Genomic DNA, 14,162 nt, shown 5'->3' with positions numbered 1-14,162 from the left:
GGGAAATTCTGTGGGAATACCACCGACGTGTGTAAAGGGAACCCTTGCTTCCCAGGAGTACAGTGCCAGTCCCAGTCTCAATCCCAGGGAGAGCCAGACCAGTTCACCTGTGGAGAGTGCCCCTCACCCACCATCTACAGGGACAAGCAGGGATACAAGTGCTTTGAAAATGGCTAGTATACTTTGGATAACAAGGGTTGTGTTCATTAGGCACTAAACGGGAGAGAAAACAGGGAGGGACTACCTGCTCATTTTCCGTTGCGTGCCCTAATGAGCACTACTCAGCTAGCAACTTCTTTACCTGCATTCAGGAAATTATTCATTACTACTAGTCAGGAGTTTTTCCTCATCCAGAAACTCCTGGCCCTATTCATTACCATTGAGCTGTCCTCATTCATGTTTCTCATTCTTTTCCTCTCAGACTTCTGCCTCCCTCCCTTCCCCTTTCCCTGTCACATGATGGCCAACTGCCTCAGCTCAGGGTACAACTACACCTGCAGGTGCAAGCCTGGCTTTACTGGGGACGGACGCAACTGCACAGGTACTGACCCTTGACCTCTGACATAAACATACTGTGTTGTAGCAAAGTCAGGGGGTAGTCCTAACCGATGCTTGAACCCGGGACTTTGCGACTGTCAAGCCAACACCATAACTTTTACGCCAAGAGATCCAAACCTCTCGACGACGTAGTAGGTGTTGGGTTAAGGTCACTGAAGTATACATACAGTTGAAGTCTGAAGTTTACATACACTTAGGTTGGAGTCATTAAAACATTGCACGTCTTTCAACCACTCCACAAATTTCTTGTTAACAAAGTATCGTTTTGGCAAGTCAGTTAGGACGTCTACTTTGTGCATGACACAAGTAATTTTTCCAACAATTGTTTACAGACAGATTATTTCACTTATAATTCACTGTATCACAATTCCAGTGGGTCAGAAGTTTACATACACTAAGTTGACTGTGCCTTTAAACAGCTTGGAAAATTCCAGAAAATGATGTCATGGCTTTAGAAGCTTCTGATAGGCTAATTGACATCATTTGAGTCAATTGGAGGTGTACCTGTGGATGTATTTCAAGGCCTACCTTCAAACTCAGTGCCTCTTTGCTTGACATCATGGGAAAATCAAAAGAAATCAGCCAAGACCTCAGATAAAAAAAAATTGACATCCACAAGTCTGGTTCATCCTTGGGAGAAATTTCAAAACGCCTGAAGGTACCACGTTCATCTGTACAAACAATAGTACGCAAGTACAGTGGGGAAAAAAAGTATTTAGTCAGCCACCAATTGTGCAAGTTCTCCCACTTAAAAAGATGAGAGAGGCCTGTAATTTTCATCATAGGTACACATCAACTATGACAGACAAAATGAGGAGAAAAAATCCAGAAAATCACATTGTAGGATTTTTAATGAATTTATTTGCAAATTATGGTGGAAAATAAGTATTTGGTCAATAACAAAAGTTTCTCAATACTTTGTTATATACCCTTTGTTGGCAATGACACAGGTCACACGTTTTCTGTAAGTCTTCACAAGGTTTTCACACACTGTTGCTGGTATTTTGGCCCATTCCTCCATGCAGATCTCCTCTAGAGCAGTGATGTTTTGGGGCTGTCGCTGGGAAACACGGACTTTCAACTCCCTCCAAAGATTTTCTATGGGGTTGAGATCTGGAGACTGACTAGGCCACTCCAGGACCTTGAAATGCTTCTTACGAAGCCACTCCTTCGTTGCCCGGGTGGTGTGTTTGGGATCATTGTCATGCTGAAAGACCCAGCCACGTTTCATCTTCAATGCCCTTGCTGATGGAAGGAGGTTTTCACTCAAAATCTCACGATACATGGCCCCATTCATTCGTTCCTTTACACGGATCAATGTCCTGGTCCCTTTGCAGAAAAACAGCCCCAAAGCATGATGTTTCCACCCCCATGCTTCACAGTAGGTATGGTGTTCTTTGGATGCAACTCAGCATTCTTTGTCCTCCAAACACGACGAGTTGAGTTTTTATCAAAAAGTTATATTTTGGTTTCATCTGACCATATGACATTCTCCCAATCCTCTTCTGGATCATCCAAATGCACTCTAGCAAACTTCAGACGGGCCTGGACATGTACTGGCTTAAGCAGGGGAACACGTCTTGCACTGCAGGATTTGAGTCCCTAGCGGCGTAGTGTGTTACTGATGGTAGGCTTTGTTACTTTGGTCCCAGCTCTCTGCAGGTCATTCACTAGGTCCCCCCGTGTGGTTCTGGGATTTTTGCTCACCGTTCTTGTGATCATTTTGACCCCACGGGGTGAGATCTTGCATGGAGCCCCAGATCGAGGGAGATTATCAGTGGTCTTGTATGTCTTCCATTTCCTAATAATTGCTCCCACAGTTGATTTCTTCAAACCAAGCTGCTTACCTATTGCAGATTCAGTCTTCCCAGCCTGGTGCAGGTCTACAATTTTGTTTCTGGTGTCCTTTGACAGCTCTTTGGTCTTGGCCATAGTGGAGTTTGGAGTGTGACTGTTTGAGGTTGTGGACAGGTGTCTTTTATACTGATAACAAGTTCAAACAGGTGCCACTAATACAGGTAACGAGTGGAGGACAGAGGAGCCTCTTAAAGAAGAAGTTACAGGTCTGTGAGAGCCAGAAATCTTGCTTGTTTGTAGGTGACCAAATACTTATTTTCCACCATAATTTGCAAATAAATTCATTAAAAATCCTACAATGTGATTTTCAGGAATGTTTTTTCTCAATTTGTCTGTCATAGTTGACGTGTACCTATGATGAAAATTACAGGCCTCTCTCATCTTTTTAAGTGGGAGAACTTGCACAATTGGTGGCTGACTAAATACTTTTTTTCCCCACTGTATGAACACTATGGGACCACGCAGCCATCATACCGCTCAGGAAGGAGACGCGTTCTGTCTCCTAGAGATGAACGTACTTTGGTGCGAAAAGTGCAAATCAATCCCAGAACAACAGCAAAGGACCTTGTGAAGATGCTGGAGGAAACACGTACAAAAGTATCTATATCCACAGTAAAACGAGTCCTATATCGACATAACCTGAAAGGCTGCTCAGCAAGGAAGAAGCCACTGCTCCAAAACCGCCATAATAAAGCCAGACTACGGTTTGCAACTGTACATGGGGACAAAGATAGTACTTTTTGGAGAAATTTTCTCTGGTCTGATGAAACAAAAATAAAACTGTTTGGCCATAATGACCATCGTTATGTTTGGAGGAAAACGGGGAGAGCTTGCATGCCGAAAACACCATCCCAACCGTGAAGCACCGGGGTGGCAGCATCATGCTGTGGGGGTGCTTTGCTGCAGGAGGGACTGCTGCACTTCACAAAATAGATGGCATCATGAGGAAGGAAAATTATGTGGATATATTGAAGCAACATCTCAAGACATCAGTTAGGAAGTTAAAGCTTGGTCGCAAATGGGTCTTCCAAATGGACAATGACCACAAGCATACTTCCAAAGTTGTGGCAAAATGGCTTAAGGACAACAAAGTCAAGGTATTGGGGTGGCCATCACAAAGCACTGACCTCAATCCTATAGAAAATTTGTGGGCAGAACTGAAAAAGCATGTGCGAGCAAGGAGGCCTACAAACCTGACTCAGTTACACCAGCTCTGTCAGGAGGAATGGGCCAAAATTCACCCAACTTATTGTGGGAAGCTTGTGGAAGGCTACACAAAACGTTTGACCCAAGTTAAACAATTTAAAGGCAATGCTACCAAATACTAATTGAGTGTATGTAAACTTCTGACCCACTGGGAATGTGATGAAAGAAATAAAAGCTTAAATAAATCATTCTCTCTACTATTATTCTGACATTTCACATTCTTAAAATAAAGTAGTGATCCTAACTGACCTAAGACAGGGACTTTTTAATAGGATTTAATTTCAGGAATTGTGAAAAACTGAGTTTAAATGTATTTGGCTAAGGTGTATGTAAACTTCCGACATCAACTGTACAGTCGTGGTCAAAAGTTTTGAACGACACAAATACTAATTTTCACAAAGTCTGCTGCCTCAGTTTTGATGATGGCAATTTGCATATACTCCAGAATGTCATGAAGAGTGATCAGATGAATTGCAAAGTCCCTCTTTGCCATGAAAATGAACTTAATCCCCAAAAAACATTTCCACTGCATTTCAGCCCTGCCACAAAAGGACCAGCTGCCATCATGTCAGTGATTCTCTCGTTAACACAGGTGAGAGTGTTGACGAGGACAAGGCTGGAGATCACTCTATGCTGATTGAGTTAGAATAACAGACTGGATGCTTTAAAAGGAGGGTGGTGCTTGAAATCATTGTTCTTCCTCTGTTAACCATGGTTACCTGCAAGGAAACACGTGCCGTCATCATTGCTTTGCACAAAAAGGGCTTCACAGGCAAGGATATTGCTGCTAGTAAGATTGCACCTAAATCAACCATTTATCGGATCATCAAGAACTTCAAGGAGAGAGGTTCAATTGTTGTGAAGAAGGCGTCAGGACCGTCTCCTAAAGTTGATTCAGCTGCAGGATCGGGGCACCACCAGTGTAGAGCTTGCTCAGGAGTGGCAGCAGGCAGGTGTGAGTGCATCTGCACGCACAGTGAGGCGAAGACTTTTGGAGGATGGCCTGGTGTCAAGAAGGGCAGCAAAGAAGCCACTTCTCTCCAGGAAAAACATAATGGACAGACTGATATTCTGCAAAAGGAACAGGGATTGGACTGCTGAGGATAAAGTCATTTTCTCTGATGAATCCCCTTTCCGATTGTTTGGGGCATCCAGAAAACACCTTGTCCGGAGAAGACAAGGTGAGCGTTACCATCAGTCCTGTGTCATGCCAACAGTAAAGCATCCTGAGACCATTCATGTGTGGGGTTGCTTCTCAGCCAAGGGAGTGGGCTCACTCACATTTTTGCCTAAGAACACAGCCATGAATAAAGAATGGTACCAACACATTCTCCGAGAGCAACTTCTCCCAACCATCCAAGAACAGTTTGGTGACGACCAATGCCTTTTCCAGCATGATGGAGCATCTTGCCATAAGGCAAAAGTGATAACCTAAATGGCTCGGGGAACAAAACATCGACATTTTGGGTCCATGGCCAGGAAACTCCACAGACCTTAATCCCATTGAGAACTTGTGGTCGATCCTCAAGAGGCGGGTGGACAAACAAAAACCCACAAATTCTGATAAACTCCAAGCATTGATTATGCAAGAATGAGCTGCCATCAGTCAGGATGTGGCCCAGAAGTTAATTGACAGCATGCCAGGGCGGATTGCAGAGGTCTTGAAAAAGAAGGGTCAACACTGCAAATATTGACTCTTTGCATAAACTTAATGTAATTGTCAATAAAAGCCTTTGACACTTATGGAATGCTTGTAATTATACTTCAGTATACCATAGTAACATCTGACAAAAATATCTCATAACACTGAAGCAGCGAACTTTGTGAAGACCAATACCACGACTGTAGATGTTGGAACATTGCTGCAGGGACTTGCTTCCATTCAGCCACAAGAGCATTAGTGAGGTCAGGCACTGATGTTGGGCGATTAGGCCCGCAGTCAGTGTTCCAATTCACCCCAAAGGTGTTCGATGGGGTTCAGGTCAGGGCTCTGTGCAGGCCAGTCAAGTTTTTCCACACCGATCTCGACTAACCATTTCTGTATGGACCTCGCTTTGTGCACAGGGGCATTGTCATGCTGAAACAGGAAAGGGCCTTCCCCAAACTGTTGCCACAAAGTTGGAAGCACAGAATTGTCTAGAATGTCATTGTATGCTGTAGCGTTAAGATTTCCCTTCACTGGAACTAAGGGGCCTAGCCCGAACCATCAAAAACAGCCCCAGACCATTATTCCTCCTCCACCAAACTTTACAGTTGGCACAATGCATTCGGGCAGGTAGCGTTCTCCTGGCATCCGTCAAACCCAGATTCATCCGTCGGACTGCCAGATGGTGAAGCGTGATTCATCACGCCAGAGAACGCGTTTCCACTGCTCCAGAGTCCAATGGCGGCGAGCTTTACACCATTCCAGCCGACGCTTGGCATTGCGCATGGTGATTTTAGGCTTGTGTGTGGCTGCTCGGCCATGGAAACCCATTTCATGAAGCTCCAGACAAACAGTTATTGTGCTGACGTTGTGTGGACAGATTATTTTTACGCTCTGCGCGCTTCAGCACTCGGCTGTCCCGTTCTGTGAGCATGTGTGACCTACCACTTCGCGGCTGAGCCGTTGTTGCTCCTAGACGTTTCCACTTCACAATAACAGCACTTACAGTTGACCAGGGCAGCTCTAGCAGGGCAGACATTTGACGAACCGACTTGTTGGAAAGGAGGCATCCTATGATGGTGCCACGTTGAAAGTCACTGAGCTCTTCAGTACGGGCCATTCTACTGCCAGTGTTTGTCTATGGAGATTGCATGGCTGTGTGCTCGATTTTATACACCTGTCAGCAACGGTGGGGCTGAAATAGCCGAATCCACAAATTTGATGAGGTGTCCACATACAAAGTGTATATTTGAGCCATATTGCAGTTGTTTTCTGAAGAGATTACAGTACATAATGGTAATATTCCTTCTGATTCAGACATAAATGAGTGCCTGGACCCCTCGGCCTGTCGTAACGCCAAATTTGAGTGTGTGAACACGCCAGGGTCTGTCCGATGCTCCTGTCGCTACCAGAGCACTGAGGAAACCAATGGCTGTGGTACGTAAACAGAATGGCCCTGTTACAACTCTTCAGTATAGTACTGCATGAAACAGTATATTGTGTAGGGCATCATGGATATTTACAGTATGTCAGACATGTAAAGGCTTGTTAACCAGATTATCTTTGTATAATGATGATACCGTTTCATTTGTTCCTTTGCAGGGGACTCTGCCAATCCACCAGGTAAGTCTTCTATTTTTATTTTTAAAATCCCCCAATACTCCACAGCAAGACATGGCTACTGTGTCACCATGGTGATCATGACCTCATTGTAGAGTGTGAGGTCATCTGATGGCCTTGTTGTTGTTGACAGGGTTCAATGTCTTCAACGTGTCCTTGGGCTGGAAGAACCAGGGGTCTGGAGGAGAGGGACTGAGACAGGTGAGAGGGTGTGCGTGGGCTCCAAATGAAGAATTGGTACATTTGTGTGTGTGGAACACAAAAAGAGCTACAGGGCCATGAGTTTTTCCAGACCACATGACCTGACCAGGGATACCAGTCCAGAAATGGAAAGGAAAAACTCTGGATCCTAGGATTGCGTGTGTAAATTTATGATGGCTGAGTGAGGTTTGCTGCTGGTGTGATGTAATGATGTGATGATATGTTTATATAAAAATGATGACAAACTGCTCCATCCTACAGCTGGAGGAGATTCTGTCAATGGGCTTCCAGAACAAGTTCTACAACGCTGTGATGAAAGGGCAGATGCAGGGCTCAGGTCTGGATGAGTACAGGATCAACGTGTCCAGTGACACACCCCACTGGTACATCAGAGACTACCTGACCCGCGTCAGTGCTTACTACAGCATCAAAACCGCTGAAGTCGGAGGTAAAACAATCATGGGGTGAATGCATTTCTCTGTTGAACTAAACTGTATAGTCACGAGTTATCAGACTGAGAATTGATTGATTGTAATAGTAGTAGAAAATGTGATTATCCCTCAGGGCATTGACAGGTGGCAGTGCAGACGCTCATCACACTGTCTAATGTAAAACAATGCTCTCAGGGGAAACATAACATTAACCACATATTGCACATTGTAATGGCAACAATGGTGATTACGATTAATGCAGTTGTCAGAGATGCAGTCCAAAGTCGGTGTTTGCCAGCAAGAATTGAGATGGGTTTTGTATTACAAATTGTTGGTTGGTAACACCGTTCCAAACCCACTCTCTTATCATCTCTCTCTCACAGACTTGGATGAGTGTAAATCAAATGAGGCTGTGTGTAGGCCACCTGCCCTTTGTGCCAACACCTACGGAGGGTACAGGTGTGTGTGCAACGGTACCACCGACGTCGACGACACCCAATCCTGCATTTTAGGTGAGGCTGTGGGAAAATATGGGTTATTGACCATTTTAACATTTTATGCAAATACCCAGGGTCCGATGTTTTTTCTGGTCATTTCACGTCGTAATTTCATACTATGGTTATGGAAAGGTTTCCACTAAGCATGCATTCTCTGAACCCAGAACCAAATGCACTGGCCAGCTACTCAATTTTGTTAACATGACCAATATTTTTTTGGGGCCCTAAGTATGACATAATAATGTGTTAATGGCCTATTAAACCTAACATTCCACTGTTGGCCCTCTATTTAGGCATGGGTGGTTTGAACAGGACGGGGATAGCCGTGGCCAAGATGGCGGAGGATAAGAAGCCCCTGATCCTGGGCCTGGTTTTGGGCATCGGGATCCCTCTCCTCCTCCTACTGTCTGCCCTCGCCTGCTTCTGCCGCTCCCGCAAGAAGACCATCACAGGAGAGTGAGTACCATGAATACCCTCACAGACAGTAACATGGTGTATGCAACATTCACACAGACCTAATGGTATATAGTACCTTCAGAAAGATACTGTAGATACTGTAACCACAATATAACCAAGGGAGTGTCTTTTTTACAGTAACAGATGCATAGTTTACCCTCAGTTAAGATACAATGTTTACCATTATTGCAACAGAACTACAAGGCAGTACATAGTCACAAAAATACAAGTTTGGGTAGAAACACAACACGAAGTTCATGAACCCACAACCTCAATATACTAGCTAGATACTAACTGCATTGGTAATCACATCAAATGAAATCCACGGTAGTTCTCAGAAGCAGGACAAAACCTTAATACTGTGTTGGTCTACCTGACCTCTGCAGGACAATCGAGGCACATCTGGTGTCCGTGTGTCCATCAGCCCTGTTGGTGTATTATCTCCATGTCTGCAGACTGCACTGCTATAGTCTGCAGATGTACAGCATCTGGAGCAGGTGGCTGTGGACTAGAGACACGTAATCCTGCAGAGTCCTGGACCTGCTTTACACTGTGGTTTACAGTATAACTTAAGGGTCATTCTATTTGATTTCACTTTTTGACCGCACCCCGTTTGAAACTTGCCATACATATTTTCCCATGGTAGAAGAGGTCAGAAAGTGACTTTTTGTACCTAAATGCCAAAACATTCCAGAGATAGAGGTGCTCAAAGTTGACACATTTTGCATATCCCTCTATACCACGAGACAAGTCTTCATCACTGGAAAAAATGTACGGTTGAGCTTGATATAACTTAAACGCGTACAAACAGCGTGAAACGTGTAAACTCTGTTTTTTTCCGCATATGTTGTAGCTTAGACCCTAATGTGCATAATCTGAGACGTTTGGGTTGTGCCCACCATCGGTTGAGACAGCTCTTGAATACAGGGTGGGTGTCATTTCAATCATAGAAATAGAATGGACCTGTCCCTTCAGACCACTGCAATTTAGCTGATACACTATTGAAATGTTGGTAACACTTTACTTTTACTTTACACGGTCATAACCATGTCATAATAAACTATATATACAAGAGTATGTGGACACCCCTTCAAATTAGTGGATTCGGCTATTTCAGCCACACCCGTTGCTGACAGGTGTATGAAATCAACCATACAGCCATGCAATCTCCATAGACAAACATTGGCAGTAGAATGGCCTTACTGAAGAGCTCAGTGACTTTCAACGCAGCACCGTCATAGGATGCCACCTTTCCAACAAGTCAGTTCTTCAAATTTCTGCCCTGATAGAGCTTCCCCGGTCAACTGTAAGTGCTGTTATTGTAAAGTAGAAACATCAAAGAGCAACAGCGGCTCAGCCGTGAAGTGGTAGGCCACACAATCTCACAGAATGGGACCGCCAAGTGTTGAAGCGCGTAGCGCGTGAAAATCGTCTGTCCTCAGTTGCAACACACTACCAAGTTCCAAACTGCCTCTGGAAGTAACGTCAGCACAAGAACTGTTCGTCGGGTGCTTCATAAAATGGTTTTCCATGGCCGAGCAGCCGCACACAAGCCTAAGATCACCATGCCCAATGCCAAGTGTCGCTCGAGTGGTGTAAAGCTCGCCGCCATTGGACTCTGGAGCAGTGGAAACGTGTTCTCTGGAGTGATGAATCACGCTTCACCATCTGGCAGTCCAACGGACAAATCTGAGTTTGGCGGATGCCAGGAGAACGCTACCTGCCCCAATGCATTGTGCCAACTGTAAAGTTTGGTGGAGGAGGAATAATGGTCTGGGGCTGTTTTTCATGGTTCGGCTAGGCCCCTTAGTTCCAGTGAAGGGAAATCTTAATGCTACAGCATACAATGACATTCTAGACGATTCTGTACTTCCAACTTTGTGGCAACAGTTTGGGGAAGGCCCTTTCCTGTTTCAGCATGACAATGCACCCGTGCACAAAGCGAGGTCCATACAGAAATTGTTTGTCGAGATTGGTGTGGAAAAACTTGACTGGCCTGCACAGAGCACTGACCTCAACCCTATCTAACACCTTTGGGATGAATTGGAACGCCAACTGCGAGCCAGGCCTAATCTAATGGAAAGCCTTCCCAGAAGAGTGAGATGTTCGACGACCAGGTGTCCACATACTTTTGGTCATGTGGTGTATGTCATAACAGCTGACATAACTTGTCATAACCTGTTATAATATGGATGGTTATGGCACCTACATAAGGGTGTCAAAACCCACAAAACCTACCACACAAGGCAAAACATTCCATTACACCATAACCTATGTGTCAACAGTATGTTTATGTTATATACACCTTTTTTTAATTGACCATATTAAATTATCATTGTAATTGCACATACATTGATCTCAGACATGCACCTACCCCAATGCTCTGTTGTTAATGCCTGGGATGAATGCAGGAGCAGATTTCAGGAACAGGACAAGACACCCTATTTTTGACTGATGACTGACATAAGGGCATGTACGTGATATATGATTATGATGGTCATAATACTTCTTGACAGTGTCATAAAGTGTATTTTCTACAAGTTATTTAAAATATGATGAAAAAAACATGACCGTAAAGAATTCATTACAACAACAACAAAAGATTTAAGAAACAAACGTTCAAACTAACAGAAACTTCTTGGCAGGGATAAAATTAATTTGAATAAATGTGGGTTTTGACACTCTTAAGTAGGTGTCATAACCAGCCATAAAATAACGCAATATATGTCACAACAGGTGTAAATATATGGGTCATGAAAGTGTTATGATGATATTATGACAGGTTATGTCAGCTGTTATAAACTGTTATGACACTGGGTGTCAAGTAAAGTGTTACTGAAATGTTAACTTCCGATTACTACCACATAGATGGCCACCAGTCCACCCACTGTTGAATGTCAACTTAAATGGGAATGTCTATTCTATTATCTATAGTTCTATGATGGAAGATTGACTGTATAATTTAAAACAACTGATCTGAGTTTATACATTTTATCAACAACAACAACAAAAATAATGAACCTCTATCTCCTGAATGTTTTGCCACCACTTCTACCATGGGCAAATATATATGTATAGAATTCAAATGGAACGACCCATATACCCTATGGACTTAATGCTTGGGGAGGTCATTGGGGATATTGTAGGATTAGGTTATTATAATGATAGGAAATAGGCCATTGTTGCATGGACACACATAGGGCTATTCATCTGATAGAGATTATGCAACCTATTTGGATTATGTCTGTTACTCTGTATCCATGTCTAATGGCATTTTTAAGTCTGTACTGAGTGTGCCAAATGTAAGTGTTACTGTTGGACAACTCTCATTCCTTTGTGTTGTTTCTGTGCAGAATTCCTCAATTTTTACCAGAATATGTTCAGGAGCAGTACAACCCTCCGCCCTACAACTACTCGGACCCGGCTCTACACTACAACGGCCACGTCAGCCCGCGCGTCATAGACAACCTTACACCCAGGAAGCATCGCAGTACAAACTTCACACACGCTTAACAGAGCTATTATGAATGTACATGTAAAAATAAATACAAGTGAATATATTATATTATTTATACTGTAATAACCAATTGCTTAAAGCTGAGGGACTTTCAAAGTCCAATGTATTTCATAAAAGAAGAACTGGACACAGAAATGGATACAGAGAGAAGCAAAGCTGCGTGCTGTGACTGACGAGCACTCCTAGCAAGTACATTGAATTAATGGCTAGATGGCTCTGGGCGAGGGCACTTAATAAACCAGTGAACAAACAAACATAAGGCACATTAATGGCTCTAACTCTTTCCCATGTGAAACCTAATGCTTTCTGTTCATAATTTTTATCGTAGTTATTATATTCACCTGTAAAGCACATTTGTATTAATATTACAGAGTGAGCAATGCCACATATTTGTACATGTAATGGATTAACACAGAGAAGATTGTAATAATTAGATTTATCAGACAACATGTTATGGGGTACTCTACTTAACCTTCAGTCTATCTTCCGTTGTACTTTAGAGCATAATGTCTACAGCTTTGTGTTGGACTTCGCACTGTGTTGGAGGGTACTGTAGGGTTCTGAGTCTTGACGGTTAGATACAGAGAACAAACGAGAAGCACTTGAATCCAAGTCAAGGTTTTATTAATGACCGGTCTGTAAGAGTAGCATACAAACTTTGTCATACATGGGTCTCAAACACCCTTATATAAGTTATGAACGGACTGTCATCATTATCCTGAAAACAAACATCTCGATCTACAAGACCATAGAGAGTCAACGGCTACAGAGAAGTCGCAGTCGATGGCTGGGACGGCGAGGCACCGGTGAGACGCCTTGAATGGAGAGTGAACTGTGCTGTCTCATCTCCCCATTGACCATCTGCTCAAGCCATGTGGTTCCGTCTTGACTGTCGCTCCATCTTTTGGAGGCTTGAAACCTTCAAAACTTCAAACTCTGGCTGAAAATTGTAGTCCAGACCTTATCTATATAGCTAGTTTATTTGATTATTGTTTGTTTCGCTTTTTCAAGCGCTTTGAGATTATTTCTGTAATGAAAAGCGCTATAGAAGTTAAATAATAATTATTGTTATATACATTGAAGAGAGAGGCGTCTCCTTTGCCTTAAACCTATGGAATACATGCAATATTAATCATAATAAATATCAATGTTCTAAAATAAACTAAATGCATGATGTAAACCAGATGTCCCTTGGTCGAGACGTTTTAATCACTGAAGTCATGAACCAGACAATGGCCTGCCCTCGATTCAATTAGAAAACAAAGGGGGTAGCATGTTTCATGATTGGCACCAATGTTACAGAGAGGCACAGATGGTGAAACATACACTACATGACCAAAAGTATGTGGACACCTGCTTGTCGAACATCTCATTCCAAAATCATGGCCATTAATATGGAGTTGGTCCCCCCTTTGCTGCTATAACAGCCTCCTCTCTTCTGGGAAGGCTTTCCACTAGATGTTGGAACATTGCTGCGGGGATTTACTTCCATTCAGCCACGAGCATTAGTGAGGTCGGGCACTGATGTTGGGCGATTAGGCCTGGCTCGCAGTCGGTGTTCCAATTCATTCCAAAGGTGTTCGATGGAGTTGAGGTTAGGGCTCTGTGCAGGCCAGTCAAGTTCTTCCACACCGATCTCGACAAACCATTTCTGTATGGACCTCGCTTTGTGCACGGGGGCATTGTCATGCTGAAACAGGAAAGGGCCTTCCCCAAATTTGACGAACTGACTTGTTGGAAAGGTGACGTCCTATGACGGTGCCACGTTGAAAGTCAATGAGCTCTTCAGTAAGGCCATTCTACTGCCAATATTTGTCTATGGAGATTGCGTGGCTGTGTGCTCGATTTTGTCCATGTGGCTGAAATAGCCGATTCCACTAATTTGACTGGGTGTCCACATACTTTACAGTACCAACATACTTTGACCGTTCCCATCATGTAGAGAGAGCTGTTATACCCTTTTCAATCATTAGGTGTCAGCAGCGAGTCACCCAGACGGGCAGCAGAGAGGCTGATCAATCACATTTGTTTGTGGGTGGTTGAGTTGAGCTGAGTAGTCACCTGCTCAGACTGCAGCCCTGGCTCCTTAGAATGTGGCTGCAGCGTGCCGTGCGGTGCCCCCTGCAAGATGAGATCATCTGAGTGAAGTGCACAGCACAGCTCTGCAGTTCCCA

At 43.7% G+C, this 14,162-nt stretch overlaps 1 protein-coding gene across 1 annotated transcript; it reads left to right on the top strand.

The window, feature by feature from the left end:
• The first annotated feature begins 434 nt into the window (after positions 1-434).
• Positions 435-12,222, top strand: LOC121553758 (fibrillin-1-like). The gene is made up of 8 exons (XM_041867124.1): positions 435-541; positions 6,584-6,703; positions 6,869-6,889; positions 7,020-7,087; positions 7,349-7,535; positions 7,902-8,030; positions 8,309-8,471; positions 11,825-12,222. The coding sequence occupies exons 1-8, from the start codon at positions 457-459 to the stop codon at positions 11,982-11,984; spliced, it is 933 nt and encodes a 310-aa protein (XP_041723058.1). The 5' UTR covers positions 435-456; the 3' UTR covers positions 11,985-12,222.
• The last annotated feature ends 1,940 nt before the right edge of the window (positions 12,223-14,162 follow it).

The sequence above is a fragment of the Coregonus clupeaformis genome, chromosome 37 (assembly GCF_020615455.1).
Source record: "Coregonus clupeaformis isolate EN_2021a chromosome 37, ASM2061545v1, whole genome shotgun sequence".
Lineage (NCBI taxonomy): Eukaryota > Metazoa > Chordata > Actinopteri > Salmoniformes > Salmonidae > Coregonus > Coregonus clupeaformis.
This window is presented reverse-complemented; position numbering and strand designations above follow the sequence as displayed.

Coding starts and splice junctions, on each gene's coding strand:
- LOC121553758 (XM_041867124.1), top strand. CDS start 457: ATGATGGCCAACTGCCTCAGCTCAGGGTACAACTACACCTGCAGGTGC. Junction 6,704..6,868: donor TGAGGAAACCAATGGCTGTG/GTACGTAAACAG, acceptor GTTCCTTTGCAG/GGGACTCTGCCAATCCACCA. Junction 7,088..7,348: donor GAGGAGAGGGACTGAGACAG/GTGAGAGGGTGT, acceptor TCCATCCTACAG/CTGGAGGAGATTCTGTCAAT.